The 20,691-nt window shown below is 34.4% G+C and overlaps 1 protein-coding gene across 2 annotated transcripts in view; it reads left to right on the top strand.

Annotated features, from left to right (window-relative positions):
* The window catches only part of LOC106871622 (protein scribble homolog), a 772,291-nt gene that overhangs the window by 389,788 nt on the left and 361,812 nt on the right, over positions 1–20,691 (top strand). The window contains exons 18-20 of one of the 2 annotated variants that reach the window (XM_089349239.1): positions 2,844–2,921; positions 11,999–12,091; positions 15,790–15,810. In XM_089349239.1, coding sequence (XP_089205365.1) covers positions 2,844–2,921; positions 11,999–12,091; positions 15,790–15,810 — 192 coding nt within the window. The remainder of the gene's footprint in view (positions 1–2,843; positions 2,922–11,998; positions 12,092–15,789; positions 15,811–20,691) is intronic. The other variant, XR_016241095.1, reaches the window with a different exon arrangement.

Here is a 20,691-nt window from a genome sequence, read left to right as displayed (position 1 = left end):
CAAGAGAAGAAGCCCCCTGTTGTAAATGGCAGGGGTAGTGAGAGTGTCAAAGCTACCTGTGATTTGGTGAGTCTGCAGCAAAATGTCATGGCACATTGAGTCTTTGTATTTATTCCAAAGTGAAGGTGTGTCTGTCAGGTTGCAGAAAACCAACATTATTGCAAAAAAGTGTCAAAGCTTGTGCGGAGAATGTCACAGAGAGGCCTGTTTGAGTGCATTATCATGTTGATCATCTGTATCCAAAAGTCTCCATTTGGAGTAGGCATCTTTGAAAGTGCCACGTAAGTGGCCATCCACTGTGTGAAGGTCATCATAGAAGGTTGGTTCCTTAATGACATGAAGTAAGAGCTGCTGATGGAAGCATTTGGAGTTAAAGGAGTGAACTGTGTAGACACGTCTGGTTGTGTTGCCTTTGTACATGACTGGATCCAACTGTGTATGCTTCTCTTGTATTTGTTGTTGCCACTGGGTAGATGATTGATTCCATGTATAATAATGTGGCACTTCAGGGTACAAAATAGACTCTGTGATGGGGTTGACTTTGTATAGGTGAAAAAAAGGCTGTGAGAGCTGCCTGTGGCAGGGCAGCTGCTTCTTGAATGAGGCTGTCTTCTGTGAGGTAAATTCGCTGCCTATTGTCCAAATGAACGCTGAGATGAGGGTATCATTTGTGAATTGGGAATCCTAAGGTTCTCCATATGGCATCATTGGTGGATATGTAGTGTCCAGTTTCTAAAAGAGTCACTTCATCATCATCATCATCATTGTTTAACGTCTGCTTTCCATGCTAGCATGGGTTGGACGATTTGACTGAGGACTGGTGGACCAGGAGGCAACACCAGGCTCCAATCTGATTTGGCAGAGTTTCTACAGGTGGATGCCCTTCCTAACGCCAACCACTCTGAGAGTGTAGTGGGTGCTTTTACGTGCCACCGGCACGAGGGCCAGTCAGGCGGTACTGGCGATAGCCACACTCGAAATGGTGTATTTTATGTGCCACCTGCACAGGAGCCAGTCCATTGGCATTGGCAACGATCTCGTTTGAATGTCCCTTCACGTGCCGCTGGCACAAGTGCCAGGAAGGCGACATTGGTAGCGACCACGCTGGTGCTATTTACGTGCCACCGGCACAGAAGCCAGACAGCGGCTCTGGCAATGATCGCGCTCAGACGGTGCTCTTAGTGCTCCACTGGTACAGGTGCCATCACGATTTTGCTTTCGATTGCCCCAACAGGTCTTCGCAAGCCGAGTTTAGTGTTCCCACAAATTTAGTTCGATTTCAATTTCACTTGCCTCACCATGTCTTCGCAAGCGGAGTTTAGTGTCCAATGAAGGAATGTTATGCGTAAGTGGGCTGGCTACATCCCTGGCAGAGGCCTTGGATTTTGGTCTCACTTGGCTTGCCGGGTCTTCTCATGCACAGCATATTTCCAAAGGTCACAGTCACAAGTCATTGCCTCGGTGAGATCTAATGTTCGGAGGTCATGCTTCACCACCTCATCCCAGGTCTTCCTAGGCCTACCTCTTCCATGAGTTCCTTCAACCACTAGTATGTGGCACTTTTTCACGCAGCTATCCTCATCCATTCTTGCCACATGTTCATACCAGCGCAATCGTCTCTCTTGCACACCACAACTGATACTTCTTATGTTCAACTTTTCTCTCAAGATACTTACACTCTGTTGAGTATGCACACTGATATTACTCATCCATCAGAGCATACTTGCTTCATTCCTTGCAAGCTTACGCATGTCCTCTGCAGTCATGGCCCATGTTTCACTGCCATGTAACATGAATGTTCAGACACATGTGTCATACAGTCTGCCTATTACTCTGAGAGAGAGACCCTTTGTCACCAGCAGATGTAAGAGCTCTCTGAACTTTGCCCAGGCTATTCTTATTCTAGCAGCTACACTTTCAGCGCACCCTCCTCCACTACTAACTTGGTCACCCAGATAGCGGAAGCTATCAACTACGTCTAGTTTTTCCCCCTAGAATGTGACAGAAGTTGTTTTCTGCATATTTACAGTGTTTATTGTTCCTGAACATCTACCACATACAAAAACTATCTTCCTAGTTAACCTGCCTTTGATATTGCTGCACCTCTTATGTGTCCATAGCTTGCACTGGGTACGATCCTGTAGATTTTGTTTGAAAAACAGCTCTATCCAATCCTTTGGTAATGTACTTGCATACGTAACATATGGATTTGACAGAATTCTACATTGATGTGTGCATGAAATGTTTTGCAGAGTATCTTGTGGGGTACGACCCACTGATTGTCAACCAAAAAAAAGTATAGTGGTGTGATACAAATGTATCGGAGACAATCAATTTCTGAATGCTACTTTGGAAAGAGTTACCTCCCTTCCCCACAATAGTCACGATGCATCAGAAATGGAGGTTTTTCTGACCCTTTCTCTAGAAGCTCCATCACATCATATTACTCCATCTGTAGAACATAAGTGATGTATTTACTAAGTGTGAACAGAATCAGATGAAAAACATTGATTTTACTTAGCATTAACCTAATGGTTGCTCACATACACACACACACATATTCCATCTTATATATTATAGGTATCACCTTATAATTCTTGTGATTCAAATATTCCACACTATATTTCATGAATTATGGTCAGTACTTTTCTTATAGTCCTACTAATGAAAACCTTAGATCTGTACATTTCCAATTTAAGTTTAGAAGTTGTTATTTAACTGTCCAGCATCTAATTCAGCAAACATAATGTGTAAATCTTATCTACTTATACTAAAATAGAAAAATTATGTTGATTTTCTTTATAATTCTGATTTCTTTTCTTCTTTCTCACTCCTTTTCATAGGTGGCCGAGGAAGAAACAAACACTGGTATTGCTACAGTGAGCTTTACAAAAGAACCAGAAATGGAGGTTTATGGTGAGGTATGTTAGCCTATTTTCATTTCACTCTAGATAGAAGAAATTCAATGAAATCTTCCTTTAAACAGCTATTCTTGCTCTAGATGATAGAACGAGGTTACATATCTGAAGAGTGACCATATAAAAACAACTAAATTAACCCTTTTGTTATTATATTTCTGACCAAAATACACACTTCATGGGTTTCAATTAAATTGTAAAATAATCATGAATTTAGACTAGTTTCATTAAACAACTGTAACTTTTTTTATTTATCAGCTTATTAATGTGATATTTGGAACATAATTGAAGAAAGGGTTCTTAATCAATTCTATTGCATAATTTTTGTCGCAAAGTGACTCTAATTACAGGTAAATCCAGGTAAACTGAGCAAAATGTAAAAATATTTAAATTTTGTTTAAACATTACCATAGAAAATGAGTCCTCAGCTAATATTTAATTGAGATATGCAACAAAATTTTGATATAGAACAAATGTGCTCACCACTAGATTATCAGGTGAATTTAATGCACAGAAGAACAGGTGTACCATAAAGGTAAAATAAACTGAAATACTGGAATTTGCTTTTGAAGAAAACTAGAAAATTAAATACAACTGAATGAAATATACTCACACACATACATGAACACACAGGAACATCTATATATATAAAAATGAGAATGTCTGTCTGTGTGTGTGTGTGTGTGAATCCCTAAAACTCGAGAACTACGCAACCAATTTCATTCAAATTTTACAGATGCCTTACTTAGGGTTCCAGTTGTGTTTTAGTCAAAAAAAATTTTTGATTTCTTGCAGAGTTCGAGCCCACGGCAACATAATATCTCCTCCACTATTTAAGTATTACGTGTCAAAAGTGAAACAAAAACACTCATGTCAAATACTTTCACTTTAAAAATGAAACTATTCCACTAACTGAAACAATCACATTTCGATACTGTAATGACAGATACTTTCAGAGAGAAAGAGAAAGAGAGAGAGAGAGAGAGAGAGAGAGATGTATATGTATACATATAGATGTATATGTACACGTTATTCCTCTAACTGAAACAATCACATTTCGATACTGTAATGACCTATACTTTCAGAGAGAGAGATGTATATGTATACATATAGATGTATATGTACACGTATATGTATAGATATATATATATATATATATATATAGATAAGCATCAGTTGTGGTGTGCAAGAGAGACGATTGCGCTGGTATGGACATGTGGTGAGAATGGATGAGGATAGCTGCGTGAAAAAGTGCCACACCCTAACAGTTGAAGGAACCCGTGGAAGAGGTAGGCCCAGGAAGACCTGGGCTGAGGTGGTGAGGCAAGACCTTCGTACATTGGGCCTCACCGAGGCGATGACTCCTGACCGAGACCTTTGGAAATGTGCTGTGCGTGAGAAGACCCGGCAAGCCAAGTAAGATCGTTGCCAGTGCCCCTGGACTGGCTCTTGTGCGGGTGGCACATGAGATGCACCATTTTGAGCGTGGCCATTGCCAGTACCGCCTGACTGGCTCTCGTAGGATTTTCGAGCGAGATCGTTGCCAGTGCCCCTGGACTGGCTTGTGCGGGTGGCACATAAAAGACACCATTTCGAGCGTGGCCGTTTTCGTGCGGGTGACACGTAAAAGCACCCACTACACTCTCTGAGTGGTTGGCGTTAGGAAGGGCATCCAGCTGTAGAAACTCTGCCAAATTAGACTGGAGCCTGGTGTTGCCATCCGGTTTCACCAGTCCTCAGTCAAATCGTCCAACCCATGCTAGCATGGAAAGCGGACGTTAAACGATGATGATGATGATGATGATAGATCTATATGCATACATGTATATGTATACATATGTGTAGATGTATATATATATATAGGTGTACATGTAATATGTACACATATATACATATATATACATGCATACAGATATCTATACATATATACACCCATCACACACATACACATGGACACAAACACACACATTAGTCATTTGTTTTCTTATCTAAAACAACGTCAAAAGTACTGAATGGATCTTTATGAAATTTGGAAATTACATTCTATGCATAACGGCCATAACTCCCATGAAAATTCATATATTTTTGATGTTGATGAAATTTTAACCCGAACATAACAGATGAGCATTATTTGTAATTCAACGGTACAACAGTGTAAGACTACCCTTTCAGATATACTTACATTGTGATTTCTGCACTGTGGTGCATAAATTGTCAAGTAAATGAGACGCATCTTTGCCTCCACTGATTCACTTGCAAACTGTTGAGTAAAATTATTTCGTTGCAGACCTCCTTTGAGTCTTTTTATTATCACTGCGACACACATAGTCCCCAGTTGGTAACATTGATTTCAAGGCCTTCCCAGATGAGAGACTGGTTGTTCTAAGACATTTATCGATTGTAAATTTTGTCTGCAATTTGGAAATTATATTCTATGCATAACGGCCATAACTCCCATGAAAATTCATATATTTTTGATGTTGATGAAATTTTAACCCGAACATAACAGATGAGCACTGTCTGTAGCTGGTCTTCTCTTGGAAGAGCCCCGCTTCTCACATGGACAACTGTATGTTGGCTGCTCAAGAGTGTGCAGCAAAAAAAGACCTATTTGCATATGCTCCACAAGGGAAAACAAGGAACATTGTTTACAACGAGGTGTTATAATCACAACAGCAAGAAAGTATGTACATGATCACCTTCTTTTACGAAACTTCATTGACTTTCATATATTTATATTGATATACATATATATACGTGTGTTTGGGTGTGTGTGTGTATATATATATATATCTATATATAAAGATGAGAATGTGTGTCTGTCTGTCTGTGTGAATCCCTAAAACTTGAGAACTACACAACTCTCTTTTACAAACCCAGTGAAAATACATATATTTCATATGTCAAAGAAATTCAAGCAATACATATAACACCAAAGTTAAAAACATTCCCAACAATTCCACAATCCCCAACCTCCAGAGCTATTGAAGAAACTGTTATCATCAACTGACCAAGATTCCTAACATTTGCAAAACAAAATTAGACAATACGACGCTGTACTACAGATGACATCATTTGGAGCCACAAGAGATTTAACTGAGGCAGCATTCATCCAAACTTTCAAGATCCAACCTCAGATATATCATCGCATTGTCTCTCTACTACCTCTGTCAAATGAATCACCAAAATTGGCCTTTCATTATTTATAATCTGTACCTGTTTGTTTGGTTACGAAATAAAATACACAAAACGTATTTCTGAATTACGTGTATTTACTTTATATACATATGAGTTGAAAACTTTCTTCTAGCATTCCACTTAATATCTATGTTCCATGCTGACATGGATTGGAGAGTTATTAATGTAGAAATATGGTATCGTAGCTACTAACAGTTGAGGGTTGCGTAGTCTAGATGGCATTTTTAGATTTCATTATTCTCTTTAACCCGAGCAACGCCGGGTATTTCTGCTAGTATATAATAAAGATTTGCAATAGAAATTAAATCAAAACTTTTCACTCACCTTACAGGTAAATTAGAATTACAGGTTTAATTAAAATTACAGGTAAATTAAAATAAAAAGTTAAACTAAGTAAATTTGGAAAATATTTAAACAGTCTAATTATACATATATACAAACAATATTCACACAATATTTCTATCATGGAAAGTTGTAAAACATCCCACTCTACATACTGCAACCTTGCAGAATGCACATTGGAAAGATGTTTCAACTAGCTGTCCACTGGGAGTTTTCCTTTGTTGATGTAGACATTCATGGCACTGCCTTTTGCGACCCCTGATTTTTTCTAATTTATGGAGATCAGCTGAACTCAGAGGAATATCGCTCTAGCAGGCTTTGCTTTTCCTTCCTGCAGTTATTTTTTAGAGGAATAACCTGCCCTCAACTGCGTTACACCATCTGCTCGGAACTGCAGATGGTTGCACTGCTTGCGAACCCCTCCTGATTTGGTATATAATATAAATGCATTTACAATGCTCATGTTTACTATATACCAAACCAGGTATCGCCCCATTTATTACCCGGTTGGTTCAGCCGATACACACCGCCCATGTACCTGTTATAATCAAGGTTCACAAGCGGGTTGCCATTTTCATCTACACATGGTTGTGCACTGGTAGATAGAAAATTTATTTGCCTCTTTTCTCTGTATGCGGTCGCTAGCAGTTTTCCTTTCTGCCATTGGATTATTTCACCTCTTTATTTTAATTTTGCTTTTTTTATATCCAACAGCAGCCCTTTTCTACCAGCAATTACTGTAGCACACATATATGTTGCCACAGCTACTAAATCCACTGCAAGTTTGACCAAACTAAAAAATCGGTCAAGAAATAATATACGGCCCTGGATATAGTATGGAAGTGATAAATTCCAGATTACATCGTACCCTAGGGCATGCTGACTAGCATTATTGTCTCTTTTCCCCATATAGAAGCTAAATCCACAGCAGTACCCAGTATTTGCCTCACAAATTTTCCTAACTTTGATCCCCCATTTTGTGGGCTTTCCTGGCATATACTATCGGAAGCGTACCCTTCCTTTATACCCCAGCATGCCCTCATCGATAGATAAGTATCTCCCAGGGTTGTAAAATATTTTATATGCATTTTGAACGCAGTCGATGAGGGATCAAAGTTTGGTTCTCCACATACTGGTGTACTGCTAGTGTCTCTCACATGTAAATATTGGTTCAGTTTCACAAATCATATTCAGGTTATAATACTGGAAACATACTGATCGCCAAAAGGTTCCTGATTGCTCCAGTAATTTGTAATTCTGCGTAACTGTCTTATACCCATAATAATATTTATGGCAAAAAATACCCATGTTTCATCTAGGTTGTAGGAAACCACAAGCTATCTTTTTTTCCAGCTTGTTTACATTCTGCGTAACAGTTTGTTTCCTCAGTGATTGCTTCAAACAAGCATGCTGGAAAAAATAAAAAGAAAAAGATCTAATGGTTTTACTTCTTGAGAAAGACCCTGTCTCCTCAGAAAAAATTGTTAATAAAACATTTTTTAACTTTTTACTCCATTCTGGTATAAAATCATCCTCACTGTCGATGTCACTGCTTTCAGTTTCTTCAGAATTGCTGCTTTCAGTTTCGGATACAGAAATATCTGATTCATTTTCGTCCACTATGTGCTTTTGCACTTTATTTATTCTTTTCCTCGATATCTCCATATCTTCCATTGAAAAGCCTTCAAATTTGGAATCACTTCTTGATAGCATGAAACTCCTCTTCATTTTCAAAGTTGAAAAAAATTAACACCGAAGAAAAGTAGAAAAACATCTTCCGAAATTCACTGAGTTCAAATATCACACCAAACAATGTCGGATACAATAACTCAAATGTTTGCAAAGTGAAATCACTTGTTTTAATGTATGTACTAACGAGATTTGGGTTCAAATTTATATTTAAAAAACAACGGGTGCTCTCGGCCAGCTACGGCCAGGTTGGTTTTATAAACCAAAGCATTTTTCGGACGGCTACGGCCAGGTTAGTAACGAAAGGATTAATGTCCCAAATATGCACAGTTAAATATGTACAATACATATCTGTGAATCTAGTTGTGAGAGTCATCAAATGTTTTACTGTTAAAACTAGCAGAGGTTATATTACAACTAAATATAAGACTTTACATTCATATTTCTTGTCAAATGTTGCCATATATTGTATCATAATCTTATGTGTTAACTCTAAATGTCCTGTTGAAAATTTTACATCAGTAGATCACTCCTGTAATGGTAGAAAGAAAATACCTAAAATGGTGCTTGTTAATTCAATGGCTTGTAATATATTTACTTATGGTCAGATCATTAAGGAAATTGGTTGTGTCAGTTTTGGGGGTGCCTTTTTATGTAAACAGTCATTCGTTAAAAAACATGTTGAAGCATGATTAAATGAGTGTTAAATAATTGGTAGGGCTGGTTGTGGCTGCATGTTGTTACCCATATTCAAAAGTAAGTCCATTTGAAGTTTTTGAGGAAACTATTAACATTACAAAGACTACAATAATAGTGAGTTGTGGGAGGCTGCATTGTTGATTATCAGTAGTGAGTTATGTAGGTATGTTGGCCAAGAATTAGATAGCTACAGCTTTTTCCATTGTTGGAAAAGTGAAAATATTGTGTTCATGGCAGATGAGTGATACTTTTTAACCCAACATCAAGCAGCGACCAAGAATCCTGTTTGCCTGTTTTCTCTGAGACCTCTCAACCCCTGCACTAATTGCATTGCACTTCTATATCTATAACCATATTTTGGTGGGAAACCAAGGAATTTTCCACCGATCATATGATTGCAGTTGAAATACTATTGGTCAAAATTCTGGGCAAGTCACCTGACATGTTGTTGCCTCATTTTCGTTATTGAGCTGAGAAAGTTTGAAATCTAAGCCCTACTACATATATTAGTGATTGTTAATTTATTACATAATAATTAATAAACAGATACATCTCAAAAAGATGACAAAGATCATCATCATCATCATTTAACGTCTGCTTTCCATGCAAGCATGGGTTGGACAATTTGACTGAGGACTGGTGAACCAGATGGCTACACCAGACTCCAATCTGATTTGGCAGAGTTTCTTCAGCTGGATGCCTTTCCTAACGCCAACCACTCTGAGAGTGTAGTGGGTGCTTTTACGTGTCACCCGCATGAAGGCCAGTCAGGCGGTACTGGCATTGGCCACGCTCGAAATGGTGTATTTTACGTGCCACCTGTACAGGAGCCAGTCCAGCGGCACTGGCAACGATCATGCTTGAATGTCTTTTCATGTGTCACCGGCACAAGTGCTAGGAAGGCAACGTTGGTAACAATCACGCACAAATGGTGCTATTTACGTGCCACCGGCACGGAAAATGCATTTAGTAACAGACATACAAACATTACGAACAAAAGATGTTTTCCTCAGACATTTTTGCAGTTGAGTTACTCACTTGAGAAACATCATACCTATGTATGCATGTAAGTTGTGATAAAAAAAATTTTCAGCATTAAATCATGAAAATTTAGCAAAACAAGTGTTGAATTTAATAGTGAACATTATAAAATGTAATTAAATGACAGATGAAGAGATTAAATTATTCTCCCTTAGATTAGAGAAGTAAACAAGAATATTTCAATTCTCATGGTTTCAGATGATATAGGACTTGCACAGAACGCAACAAGGTTACCCAAGAGCAACTTGAATAACTTAGAAAACACTTTGGAACAATAGGCATTATTCTGTGACTTCTTACCAATAGTTGGGTTGACTCTACTTTCAAATTATCTACACGATTAAAGTGCAATGAGACTATAGCAATATCATTAGCTGTCAGATATCTGGAACAAGTAAATTATAGTGATCTAATTTTTTTGCTCTTGGTAGTCATTTCATTTTGCTTGCATTGCTAATATAATCTTAAAAACTTGTGTTTCATATGTGTACCAAAAAAAAAAAGGTTACAGGCAATCACTTTTGTGTAGCATCTCTAAGACCTGACAGCCACGACAAAATATATTTGAAAATGGATGGCTTTTAGAATGGCTTTTCACAGATGGCTATTTGAGTTGATAGGGTACAAATTTTTATCCTTCATTATATCCATAGTAAATAATCTTAATACTTAACAGCTAAAGATAGATATCACAGGGTACCATAATTCATTGCTAAATTTAATTCCTCTTGTGGATAAGCTACCTTTGATAGTCCATAAATCTATCATGGGGAAGAATTTTGACTTATTTTTAATGCTAGAAGAAACTGGAGTTGTATGTGCCTTATGAATAAGGCTCAGAAAATGCATCATCTTGGAGAACAAACTGAAAAACAATGTTACTAAGGTGCTTAAAGGATTTGTTTTTCTTAAACATTCAGCTGTCTGCCTCTATATCATAGGTTAGTCTAAGTAAAGATGGTTAAGGCTGCATAGCTAAAACAATTGGAACAGCCCCCAAAATTTGTTCAGTTACAGTTGATTGTGGTATTGGTGAGTGGTTAAGAAGCTCACTTTGTGACCATGTAGTTCTATGCTCAGTCCCATTGCATGGCACCTTGGGCAAATGTTTTCTACTATAGTACTGGCCCAACCAATGCCTTGCGAGTGAATTTGGTGAATGGAATTTGTGTGGAAGTTTGTTGTGTATATGTTTTTGTGTTTGCCTCCTCCCCCACTGCTTGATTATTGGTGTTAATTTGCTTATGTGCCTGTAACAACAGTTCAGCAAAGGAGACTGATAGAATAAGTACTGGGTTGATTTACTTGATTAAACTCTTTAAGGCACTGCTCCAACATGGCTGCAGTACAGTGACTGAAACAAGTAAAAATATATTTGTAATTTTAGATTTAGCTGTCATCAGCTAAGTTTCTAGAGAAGTTTTCCTTTTGTATCTTTTATACTGGATTTTGATGGCTTAACATATTTCCTCTCTTCTCTGCTAACAGAACACAAAAATACATGTTGAATTCATTGAGCTTTTTAACAATGACAGTTGAATCTTATAATTGCAACAGTTGTCAGTGTGCATGAATGACAAAGCACAGATGAGCTGTGAGAAAAACTAAGTGTATGCAGACTCAAATGTATTATGCAAGACAGAAGACTGCATTAGTACAGACATTTAATGTGTATCTATGATGACGGTAGGATGTCAGAAGATTCAAATGGAAGGATGAAATAAACCAAGCAAGATTGAAGCAGAAATAGTGAAAGCTGATCTCAGTAACCAAACCTCTCAAAGCAAATAGAGACAAGAATGTAGTATGTGATGAGTTACTATGTTAAAGAGAACCCATCCAATCCATGCAAGCATAGAAAAACAGTTGTGAAAATAATGAAGAATTTAAAGAGACTGGTGGTGGTCTGTATCAGCAGAGGGTAAAATCAAAACATTAAGTACATTAAATTGCCATAAAAAAGAGACTATCATGAAAAGCTATCTGAAATGTTAGATATTCTCTTGTGAAATGCAAAATGGAGAAAATTTAGCAAGCTTTATTGAAATATACTAACATTTTAAGTAAAAAATTATTATAATTGATGGGTTTGTCTTTCCTTTCTTCTTCAGACAATATCTACATCACTTATTCGAGATAAGAGTGGTCTTGGTTTTAGCATAGCTGGAGGTAGAGACTCTGATTCCTTCAAGACTAATGACCATGTAAGTATATATACAACAACTTTTTTCAGTTCACTGTCACTTATAGTAAATATTTATAATAATGTTGTCTTAAGTTTAATATGCAAATATAAATTTTTAATAAAAATGAACATTAAGTAGCTCAACAAAAATCTGGGAGGAGACAGTAAGATCACCTACCTTACAGGATAATACAAAGTTGAAACCAGTCCAAATCATGCTGGTGTGGAAAAATGAATAGTCAAATAAAAATCTTTGTCTCACCATGTTCAATCTTTGCTTTTTTACTTTCACTAGGATAAAATCTTGAGTTATGGTGAGAAGTATTGGTAGTGAATAGGCAATTTTCTTTTTTTCTTGTTTTATTTCATTTTTTTTTTTTTATCTTTCATGATGAGAAGAAAACATGTTATGGTTATCTTGAGAAAGTAAGATAGTTTTAAAAGTCAGCATCTGAAGAAAGAACAACTTTGAAACATTTGCATATTTATAGTGATCTATATGAAATGTTTTAATTTAAGCTATGAGCCTTCTGCTATCTGCCTCCACTCTTCTTGAGACATAATGTTGACATGCAAGAATAAAGATAGCAAAATTTTGTTTTGAAAATGTATACACTCATGATGTGGTTAACAGTATGAAAAATTTCAAACCCTTAAAAAGAAATATATTGTTTTATTTTTTTTTTTGGTGCTTTCATGTTATGACAAATATTCCTGATATATATATATATATATATATATATATATATATATATATACTCTAGGTTATAAGAATGTGTCTTACAAAGTTATTCCAGATCAAGAATATTTGTGTCCCATAGATTTTACACTCAGTATTGATATGTTATACACAGGATCAGGAATCATAATGTTTAATTCTTATTATAACCAAAATTGTTGTTCATTCTTTGATAATTAATAAAATATGTATATACGATATATTAGAGCTAGTTAGTTTTATGCATAGTAAATGAAATCATTATTATCATTAATGTAGGAAATGGATAGCAGGATGTGTTCAGTGTCAGACATAATATTTTGTAATATTTAACTGTGACCCCTTACATTTTGAGTTCAAATTTGCAATTTTCATCTTTCTGGAATGATAAAATAAGTATCATTAGTATATACATTTGACCACATTATACCCTAAAATTTTCAGCCCTGTATCAATGATATTATGATTAATGCTACCACTAAACCTTGATGTATTCAACTATTTTAGTTGTATACTGTGTATAAATTTCTTTTGTAGTTTTATAATTTTAGCTTTTCTTTGTCTCACCCTGTTCAATCTTTGCTTTTTTTTACTTTCACTAGGGTAAAATTTTGAAGTTATAAAGGAATGATCAAATACTATAATTTTTGTTCTCTATATAAATCTTTAAGTCCTGTTAGAAACTAGAGATTTTGATAAAATATAATTATCCCAGTATAAAAATCATAAAAATATTACTATTGCATAAGTCTGGATTTGTGTATATTGTGGATATGGTTTTTACATGTTGTCATGTCTGTCTCACCTGGCTAGGTTGGTTGAAATCTGATAAGTTGATATGTGTTTTCACACATTTTTACATGATATCAAAACCGAGGTATCCAACACTGAATTTGTGCTCTAGGTAGTCTCTGCAACTTGAAAGTTACCAACAGAAAAAACATTCCAAAATACGCCTTCATCTCTTCATTCAAGGGCTTTGCTAAGCCCAACCAATTATTATTTACTCTTCTTACAACAATTATGTTTTTTTCATAAGCCCACTAGTACACGATGACCTTACATTTAAAATATATCAGTAAAATATTGTTTTTTTTTTTTTTAAATCCTTTCCATTCACTAACTAAAGCATTGATGCAATGACCAACAATTGTGGTAACACTACTCCTGCTCAGAATTGATAAATTGTGATATCACTTAGTTTGTGGGTGTGTGTAGATGACACTGAAATATTACTTTAATTATTTTCTCCAATTCCAGACTTTTTTTTCTCTAATTAAGTTATTAATAAATGATATTGAATTTTAACTCACTGCTTGAGGTATTAACTACTTTTGTGCTTGAAAATCAAAGAAAGAAAAATTTGAAGAAATTCAAAGCACAATGCACAAAAGAATAAATGCACATAGGAAATCTTTTGACTGGAATTTCTTTCTAAAACGAGGCTCAGTTCCAAACAACAACACTGTTTGAATTGCAGTACTGGACTTAAAGGGCTTATTTAAAAATTTTACTGAATATATTATTTAGTTGATATTTTATTGATATAATCCATGAAGGATCAGACAACATACCTTCTAATATATAGTTACACATCATGTTTTAACTTCAAGTGCCACCAAGGTCAACTTTGCTTTGCATCCTGGGGGTTGATGGAAATAAGTTTCAGTTCAATTGAATGTTCCTACATCCTAGTTTATGACTTTGTATTAGAAATCATTATGATTATTTTATTCAATAAAAAGATTTAAACTTATATCTTATTTTTGTCAAATCAAAAATAGTATTTTTGAATTATTGTGTAGAGGGAAGAAAAAAAATCTCATGTCTAGATATACATGATTTTTTTTTTTTTTTTCAAAACTATAAAATGTCACTTTTACTTTCTTTTTAACTACTTGATGCTGACCATATTTTGATTTTGTTTTTCTTGCCAGCAGATTGCCATAATAAAAGTGACTATAAGTTTCTTCAGCTCTTGCTATCATTGCATGATTTTATTTTTTATATTTTATTTTTGTTTTTACATAAGGTTCAATATGTATTTCTTGGTCTTTGATTTGCTGTTCTTATATAAAATGTTTCTACCTTATCTTTATATAAAACAGTTTAGTTGTAGCTGGATCCAGATAATTAATATAGCAATGATTGTCAAATCTTTTTTTTCTCTTGATTTTACTGAAATCTCTAAATCATTTTGGTGTTAGAAATTTTAGAGACATTAGATTATTTAGTCTATCTATATAGTTCTAGGGACTACTGCATAGACAGAAGCTAGTCTGTTGTTTCAACAGTATCTCTATTGCCTTTTATTATTTGAAATTAGTCTAGAGTTAGATTTAAAATATAGTAGGTCTGCAACCACTTATGCAGTGTACCTTTTAGGGTAGTTAAATTAACCTAAAGTCTTTTGGACAAGCTTATACAAACTCTAACTGTCTCTCTTAATAGCTTTAGTATTTCAGAAGACTGCAGCTTGTCAAGAATCTATTAGGTAGGCTGTAGATGGCTTATAACCTATGATGCAACTATTATTGAATCTGCATAGCTCACACCAAGGACTTATTCATTCATAATGATTTCTGACAACCCAGTTAATCCTATATTCTAAACTGATTTTAAGCATACAACATCACTATATTGAATTTAATATTTTTCGTTACATTGTCTCAGTTATTATATAATGTTAAACCTTGAAAACTAGAAGAAAAATTTAAATACATGAAAGTAAGCAGGTGAAAAAAAACGTTGACAATAGTAGTATTTCATTGTTGGGATGAGTATCTTAATATTCCTTTATCATACCTAAATGCTTTGTCTCTACTATGTGTTTATGTATATGACATACATGTGTATGTTGTGGTTGATTGTGTGATATGCTGTAGCTTTGTCATCAGTGATATTCAGTTAATATTACTGCATATGCTTCTGCTTTTACATCTCCAAAATTATTGATGTCTACCTATGTGTTGTATCCTTTATTTTAACCACTATTACAGCAGTTTTCTTCTTTCCTGGAGGTCAGTATATTGTTGGAATGCTATTAAAGTAGAAATAAACTGATGAGCTTTGGAGTTCTTTTCTTTTTAAAGTGTTTGTTGTTGGTTTTGTTTTTGTTTTGTTTTTTGCCTATATGTGTGTTATATGCATGCATGTTGTATTAAAGATTTGACTCTTTAGTTGATTAGCTTAATGTTAAGCATTTTCAAATTTGTCTCTTTTTTATAATTGCCTTGTTTTCTTTGGAAAAGTTTAACATTGAGGGAATCCACTACCATGCTAAAGTATCTTTAATGCAGCATGTATTATGATGCATTTCTGCTAAAATATATTTTCACAGTTCTGAGTAGTAGTTCAGTAGATTTGTTGTAGGAAACATATCTGTATCAATTGTTTTATTGACTACATAATTTAAAACCTCTATAGATTTAACAAATATTTCCTTTTTGTTTATTCTCTGAGTTATTAATATTACTTAAACTTTATTACTGCTAATCCCAAATCATTTCTAACTATTTTCTGTTGCATTGTATTTTCTTTTGTGTCTATGTGTGTTTCAGATTTGTAAGAATTTTCAGGATATATCATAAAATCTTTACAATAACCTACAACACATATCCTTCTCTCTCCTGCAATCTCAAAATTTGTTTGGTGACATCATATTAAAATTACAATAGAGATTAATATTTGTTGACCTATTCATTCTGCTTTTGTATTTTTTTTTTATTGTCACAGATTAAAAGATTAGTTGACTATCAGCTAAATGATCAGTGGTTTGTACCATGGCAAAAACATCTAATTCAACTCTCAATAAATCATTCCATCTAGCAATAAATAGTTACAGTGGGAATGGGAACTACTGCAGTATATCCTCCCTTCACTTATCAGATCAGTGTTTCCAAAATTTTTTCATTTATCATCTACCTCATTTCCAATATCTTATACCCCATAACACATGTTTCTCAGTCTTTTAACTACCACCTCTTTTCTTTTACTAATGCTTTTTCAATACCTCATTAATACAAAATTGAATATACCACAAAAATCTACTGCCAATAGGTTGATCATTAAAAAGCTTCTTATACATAAATCAATTTAGTTCCAGGTACTAATCTGATAAAGGTAACTACTTACCACTGCACCACCTTATCATCAATATAATAATCTGCTTGTTCGTTCACCCATTATACTTTAGTTAGTTAGAGAGAGGGGTGGGTGGTGGAGTGTGAGTCAAGAAGAAAGAAATAAAGAAGTAGAGAAAGATGTACAATAAGGCCAAATATGTCAGGTGGTTAGTTGAAGGGAAAGGCCAAGAGGGGGAGAGGAATGTTAACAATGTACTGTAGGGTGGGGAGGGAAGGGTAAAGAAAAAGATATGTTTAGGATATAATATTTAGCAGAGGGTGATGTTCTGGTGGTAAGGTTAAAGAAAGACAAATAGAGAGAGATGGACAGGGAAGGCAGTTACATTAAGAGAGAGAGAGAGAGAGAGAGAGAGGAGGATAGTATTTGTCTTGTCAGAGTAGAGATACAGTGACAGCAAAAGTAGATATAAACAAACAGCTGAACTGATATGAAATGAAATGAGCTTTGTTACTGAAAACTATAGTGATGATGATGGTCATGGTGTGTTGATAGTGGAAAGTATATTTTTTTATCAAGCTAAATCTATAATATTCTTCTACCTGTTTTTCACACTTTATTCTTTAGTTTGTTAGTGAGGAGGAGGAGGTTGTGTGAGAGAGAGGAAGTTGGAATGTGAGAGTGAGTGAGAGAACAGATAGCTAGTCAATGCATTATGCTGTCACTCATGTAGTTAGTGGAAGTGCGATGTAAAGAGGAAGAAAGAAATGTTAAAGACATGAAGAGAGGAATTGCATGGTTAAAAAATTTTTGAAGAGGTGAAGAGAAAAAGAGAAATATAAAGTGCTAAGCAGGTAGAAATTTTAAGATCATATAATATATTATTGTGACTGGATGTGAAATAACTTAGCAAAATAAAAATAAAGATTATCCCTTCTTTCTTAGATATCTTCCCTTAATCTTTTTCGTTCTGTGGAATTTTCACTGGTCCCACTAGTAAACAAACATTTCTCATATTTAATCTTAGTTATCGACCCAACTTTTAGCACATGGCTTTGGCCAAACTCAGTTATATATTCCTTGTGCTTCATATATAGTTACAATTGAAATTTATCTTTATATTCAAATTTATATTGTATTTGAACATACCAAAAATAGTTGTATTTTGTATGTTTGCAGATATTGATTTTTCTGCTCATGTGCAAATTTACTTGTGTTTGGTTATACTTGGAGGTGGACACATCATGAGATTAACAATGACATTCATTATTAAAAGCAATAATATTTAAGCATTTTGGGACATTACCTAATGCTACAGATGCAGAAACTATCTATATTGACAGTTTTTCAAATTATACTTTTGTTTATTGTTTATAATTTACATCCATAAATTTAATTTTGCTTATTTATTTAATTACATTTTGAAGTTTCTTATTATTGCTAGTATTGTTATTATTATCATTGTTATTGTGATAACAGTTTATCATAATATTACGTTTAAATTTGTTTAAAGTTAATATTTAAATAAGAATAGACTTTAAAAAATGTACAGATGCATCTATCATCTCTTCTCTTATTGTTACTGGGGCAGTACTGCTCACTTTTTGAAGCACTACCTTATGACATTACTGAATCATGTTAAAGGGTAGGAATCACTCAGTAGAGTAGATGACATAACACAATAGAAATCTCATACGGTTGATAAGGAAATGAACATCCATTTAGAAATGCCTTCTCTATTAATAACTTTTGTAATCCCAATAAACCCCAGTGTATAATATGTGAACCATTGATTTAGATGAAAAGAAAGTATTAAGTAATACTTCTATGACCTAAAATATTAAGTGTTATTAGTGGAAGTCATATCCACATCTGCAGTTCCTATATATAAAGCATGCTTTAATACTAAGAGGAGCATTCATGCAGCTGTAAAAGCAATTGCAACAACAGTGTGTTAAATTTATCCTGGGCATCCAGCTGTAGAAACCATACCAAATCAGATGAACCTGGTGCAGCTCTCCAGCTTGCCATCTCAGGTCAAACCATCTAACCCTTGTCAGCATAGAAAGCAGACATTAAATGATGATGACAATGATAACAACAACAATTGGCATGAGATTGGATATAGAAAAATTTATGTTGAGTTATGTACAAAAATGTTGGTTGTGATCTTTAACAATCTCTGTTTCTTTTCTCACTATCATTCGCTATTTGTCTTTTTTAGTTTCTCACTCCGTTATTGTCTGATTTCTCTTCCACTTCTAATTAATAATCTCCAACAGTTTTCTGAACCAATTCTTCTAATGGTATGATTTTCCTAGTGTCATCTGTAACTCCTACATTGTCCGGTCTGCTGTTGCTGGGCATTTTGTTTGGTTTCATTGTTTTTTTATAGTAAATCATTTAAAATGATGCATGCTTCTAGATTCTGGTATTTTTGGTTAAGCATTTTTTGTTCTTCTCCCTTAAATTTAATTTCTACCCATTTCCAGAATATGCATGATTTGTGGTTAAAACTTTTAATGCTATATTCTCTGCCACCAAGATTGGTGCAAAGTATATTACACTTTCTACTAATACTTTTAAGTTCAAAGTACATTATATTATTTCTATGATTTGTCTTACAATTTTAATAGGTTTACAATGAGTGCTGAGGTCTTCTGTGTCTTGTGGCTAGTTTCTGTGTGTATCTGTTGCTTTTAGCTGCTTCATAAAATAAACTTTAAACCATTATTTTACATGGGATAATGCTGGGCAAAGTTATGATCTCTCTCTCTCTCTCTCTCTCTCTAATTAAGCAAGTTAGAAAAGAAGACATTTACAGATGTCTTTGTGTAATATTGATAAACTCTTATTTCATGTTCATGTTCTTTTTAAATGATCACATGATTCTGATAAATCAGTCAGTTGCACTTTACTCTTCTTCTGTTTGGCTTTGTTGTTGTTTCCTTCGACCTGATATAGATGTGATCCAAACTCGATTCATTTGCATCATTATCTGTAATCTAGGTAGAATTAAAATAAACAGAACCTCACTCTAAATTGTCTGTTTTTGTTTGTAATTCCAGTTGCCACATTAATTTTGTTGCATTAAATTCAGAATGACTGACTTACTCACCAGATAGACGTTACTACCAAAAACTACCACTAAATAAAATAACTTTAGCTGTAAATTAAATTCCACAGTTAATTTTATTTGGAAACTTTATTTATTTCTTTTACTTGTTTCAGTCATCAGATTGTGGCCATGTTGTGGCCACTTTTATTTATTATTTACTTACTTCCTTTTTATTTAATTTTTATATTTTATTTTTCATATAAAAGTAAAAATAAGCATTCAGTATTTGAAGACATCTGAGTCATTGCAACTTGTAAATTGCTTTCGAAGTGATTGGCTGTGAATCTTAATCTTTTTTTTTTTATTTAATCACTTCTGCTCAAAAAAAAAAAAAAAACTTTCAGTCATTTATAAGTGTTATCAAAACATCATGGCATATTTTCTGACAAAGGTAGTGTTTCTCAGGAATAGCTGTATAAAAAAAAATGACAACAAAAATTTTCACCACAGAAGTTCTTTTGTCTGAGATTCAATTCCATGTTCAGACTCTGCCAAAACTGATATTGTCTTCCATTGATATAATTAGTGCCTTTTGTATTGAAAATGTGCAGCCTTATGCCAGTGTGTTTGCTTATGTTCTTGTTTATATAAAGTAAGATGAGAATAGGTCTATTTGCTTTTCAAACTACCAAGTTCAATAAAACTAGTATCACTTGTGCCGATTAAAAAAAAAAATTTTTTTATTCTGTTACAGGCACTA

This window comes from Octopus bimaculoides, chromosome 3 (assembly GCF_046866305.1).
Source record: "Octopus bimaculoides isolate indiv1 chromosome 3, ASM4686630v1, whole genome shotgun sequence".
Lineage (NCBI taxonomy): Eukaryota > Metazoa > Mollusca > Cephalopoda > Octopoda > Octopodidae > Octopus > Octopus bimaculoides.
Note: the sequence above shows the minus strand (reverse complement) of the source record. Positions and strands in the feature narration are given on the sequence as shown.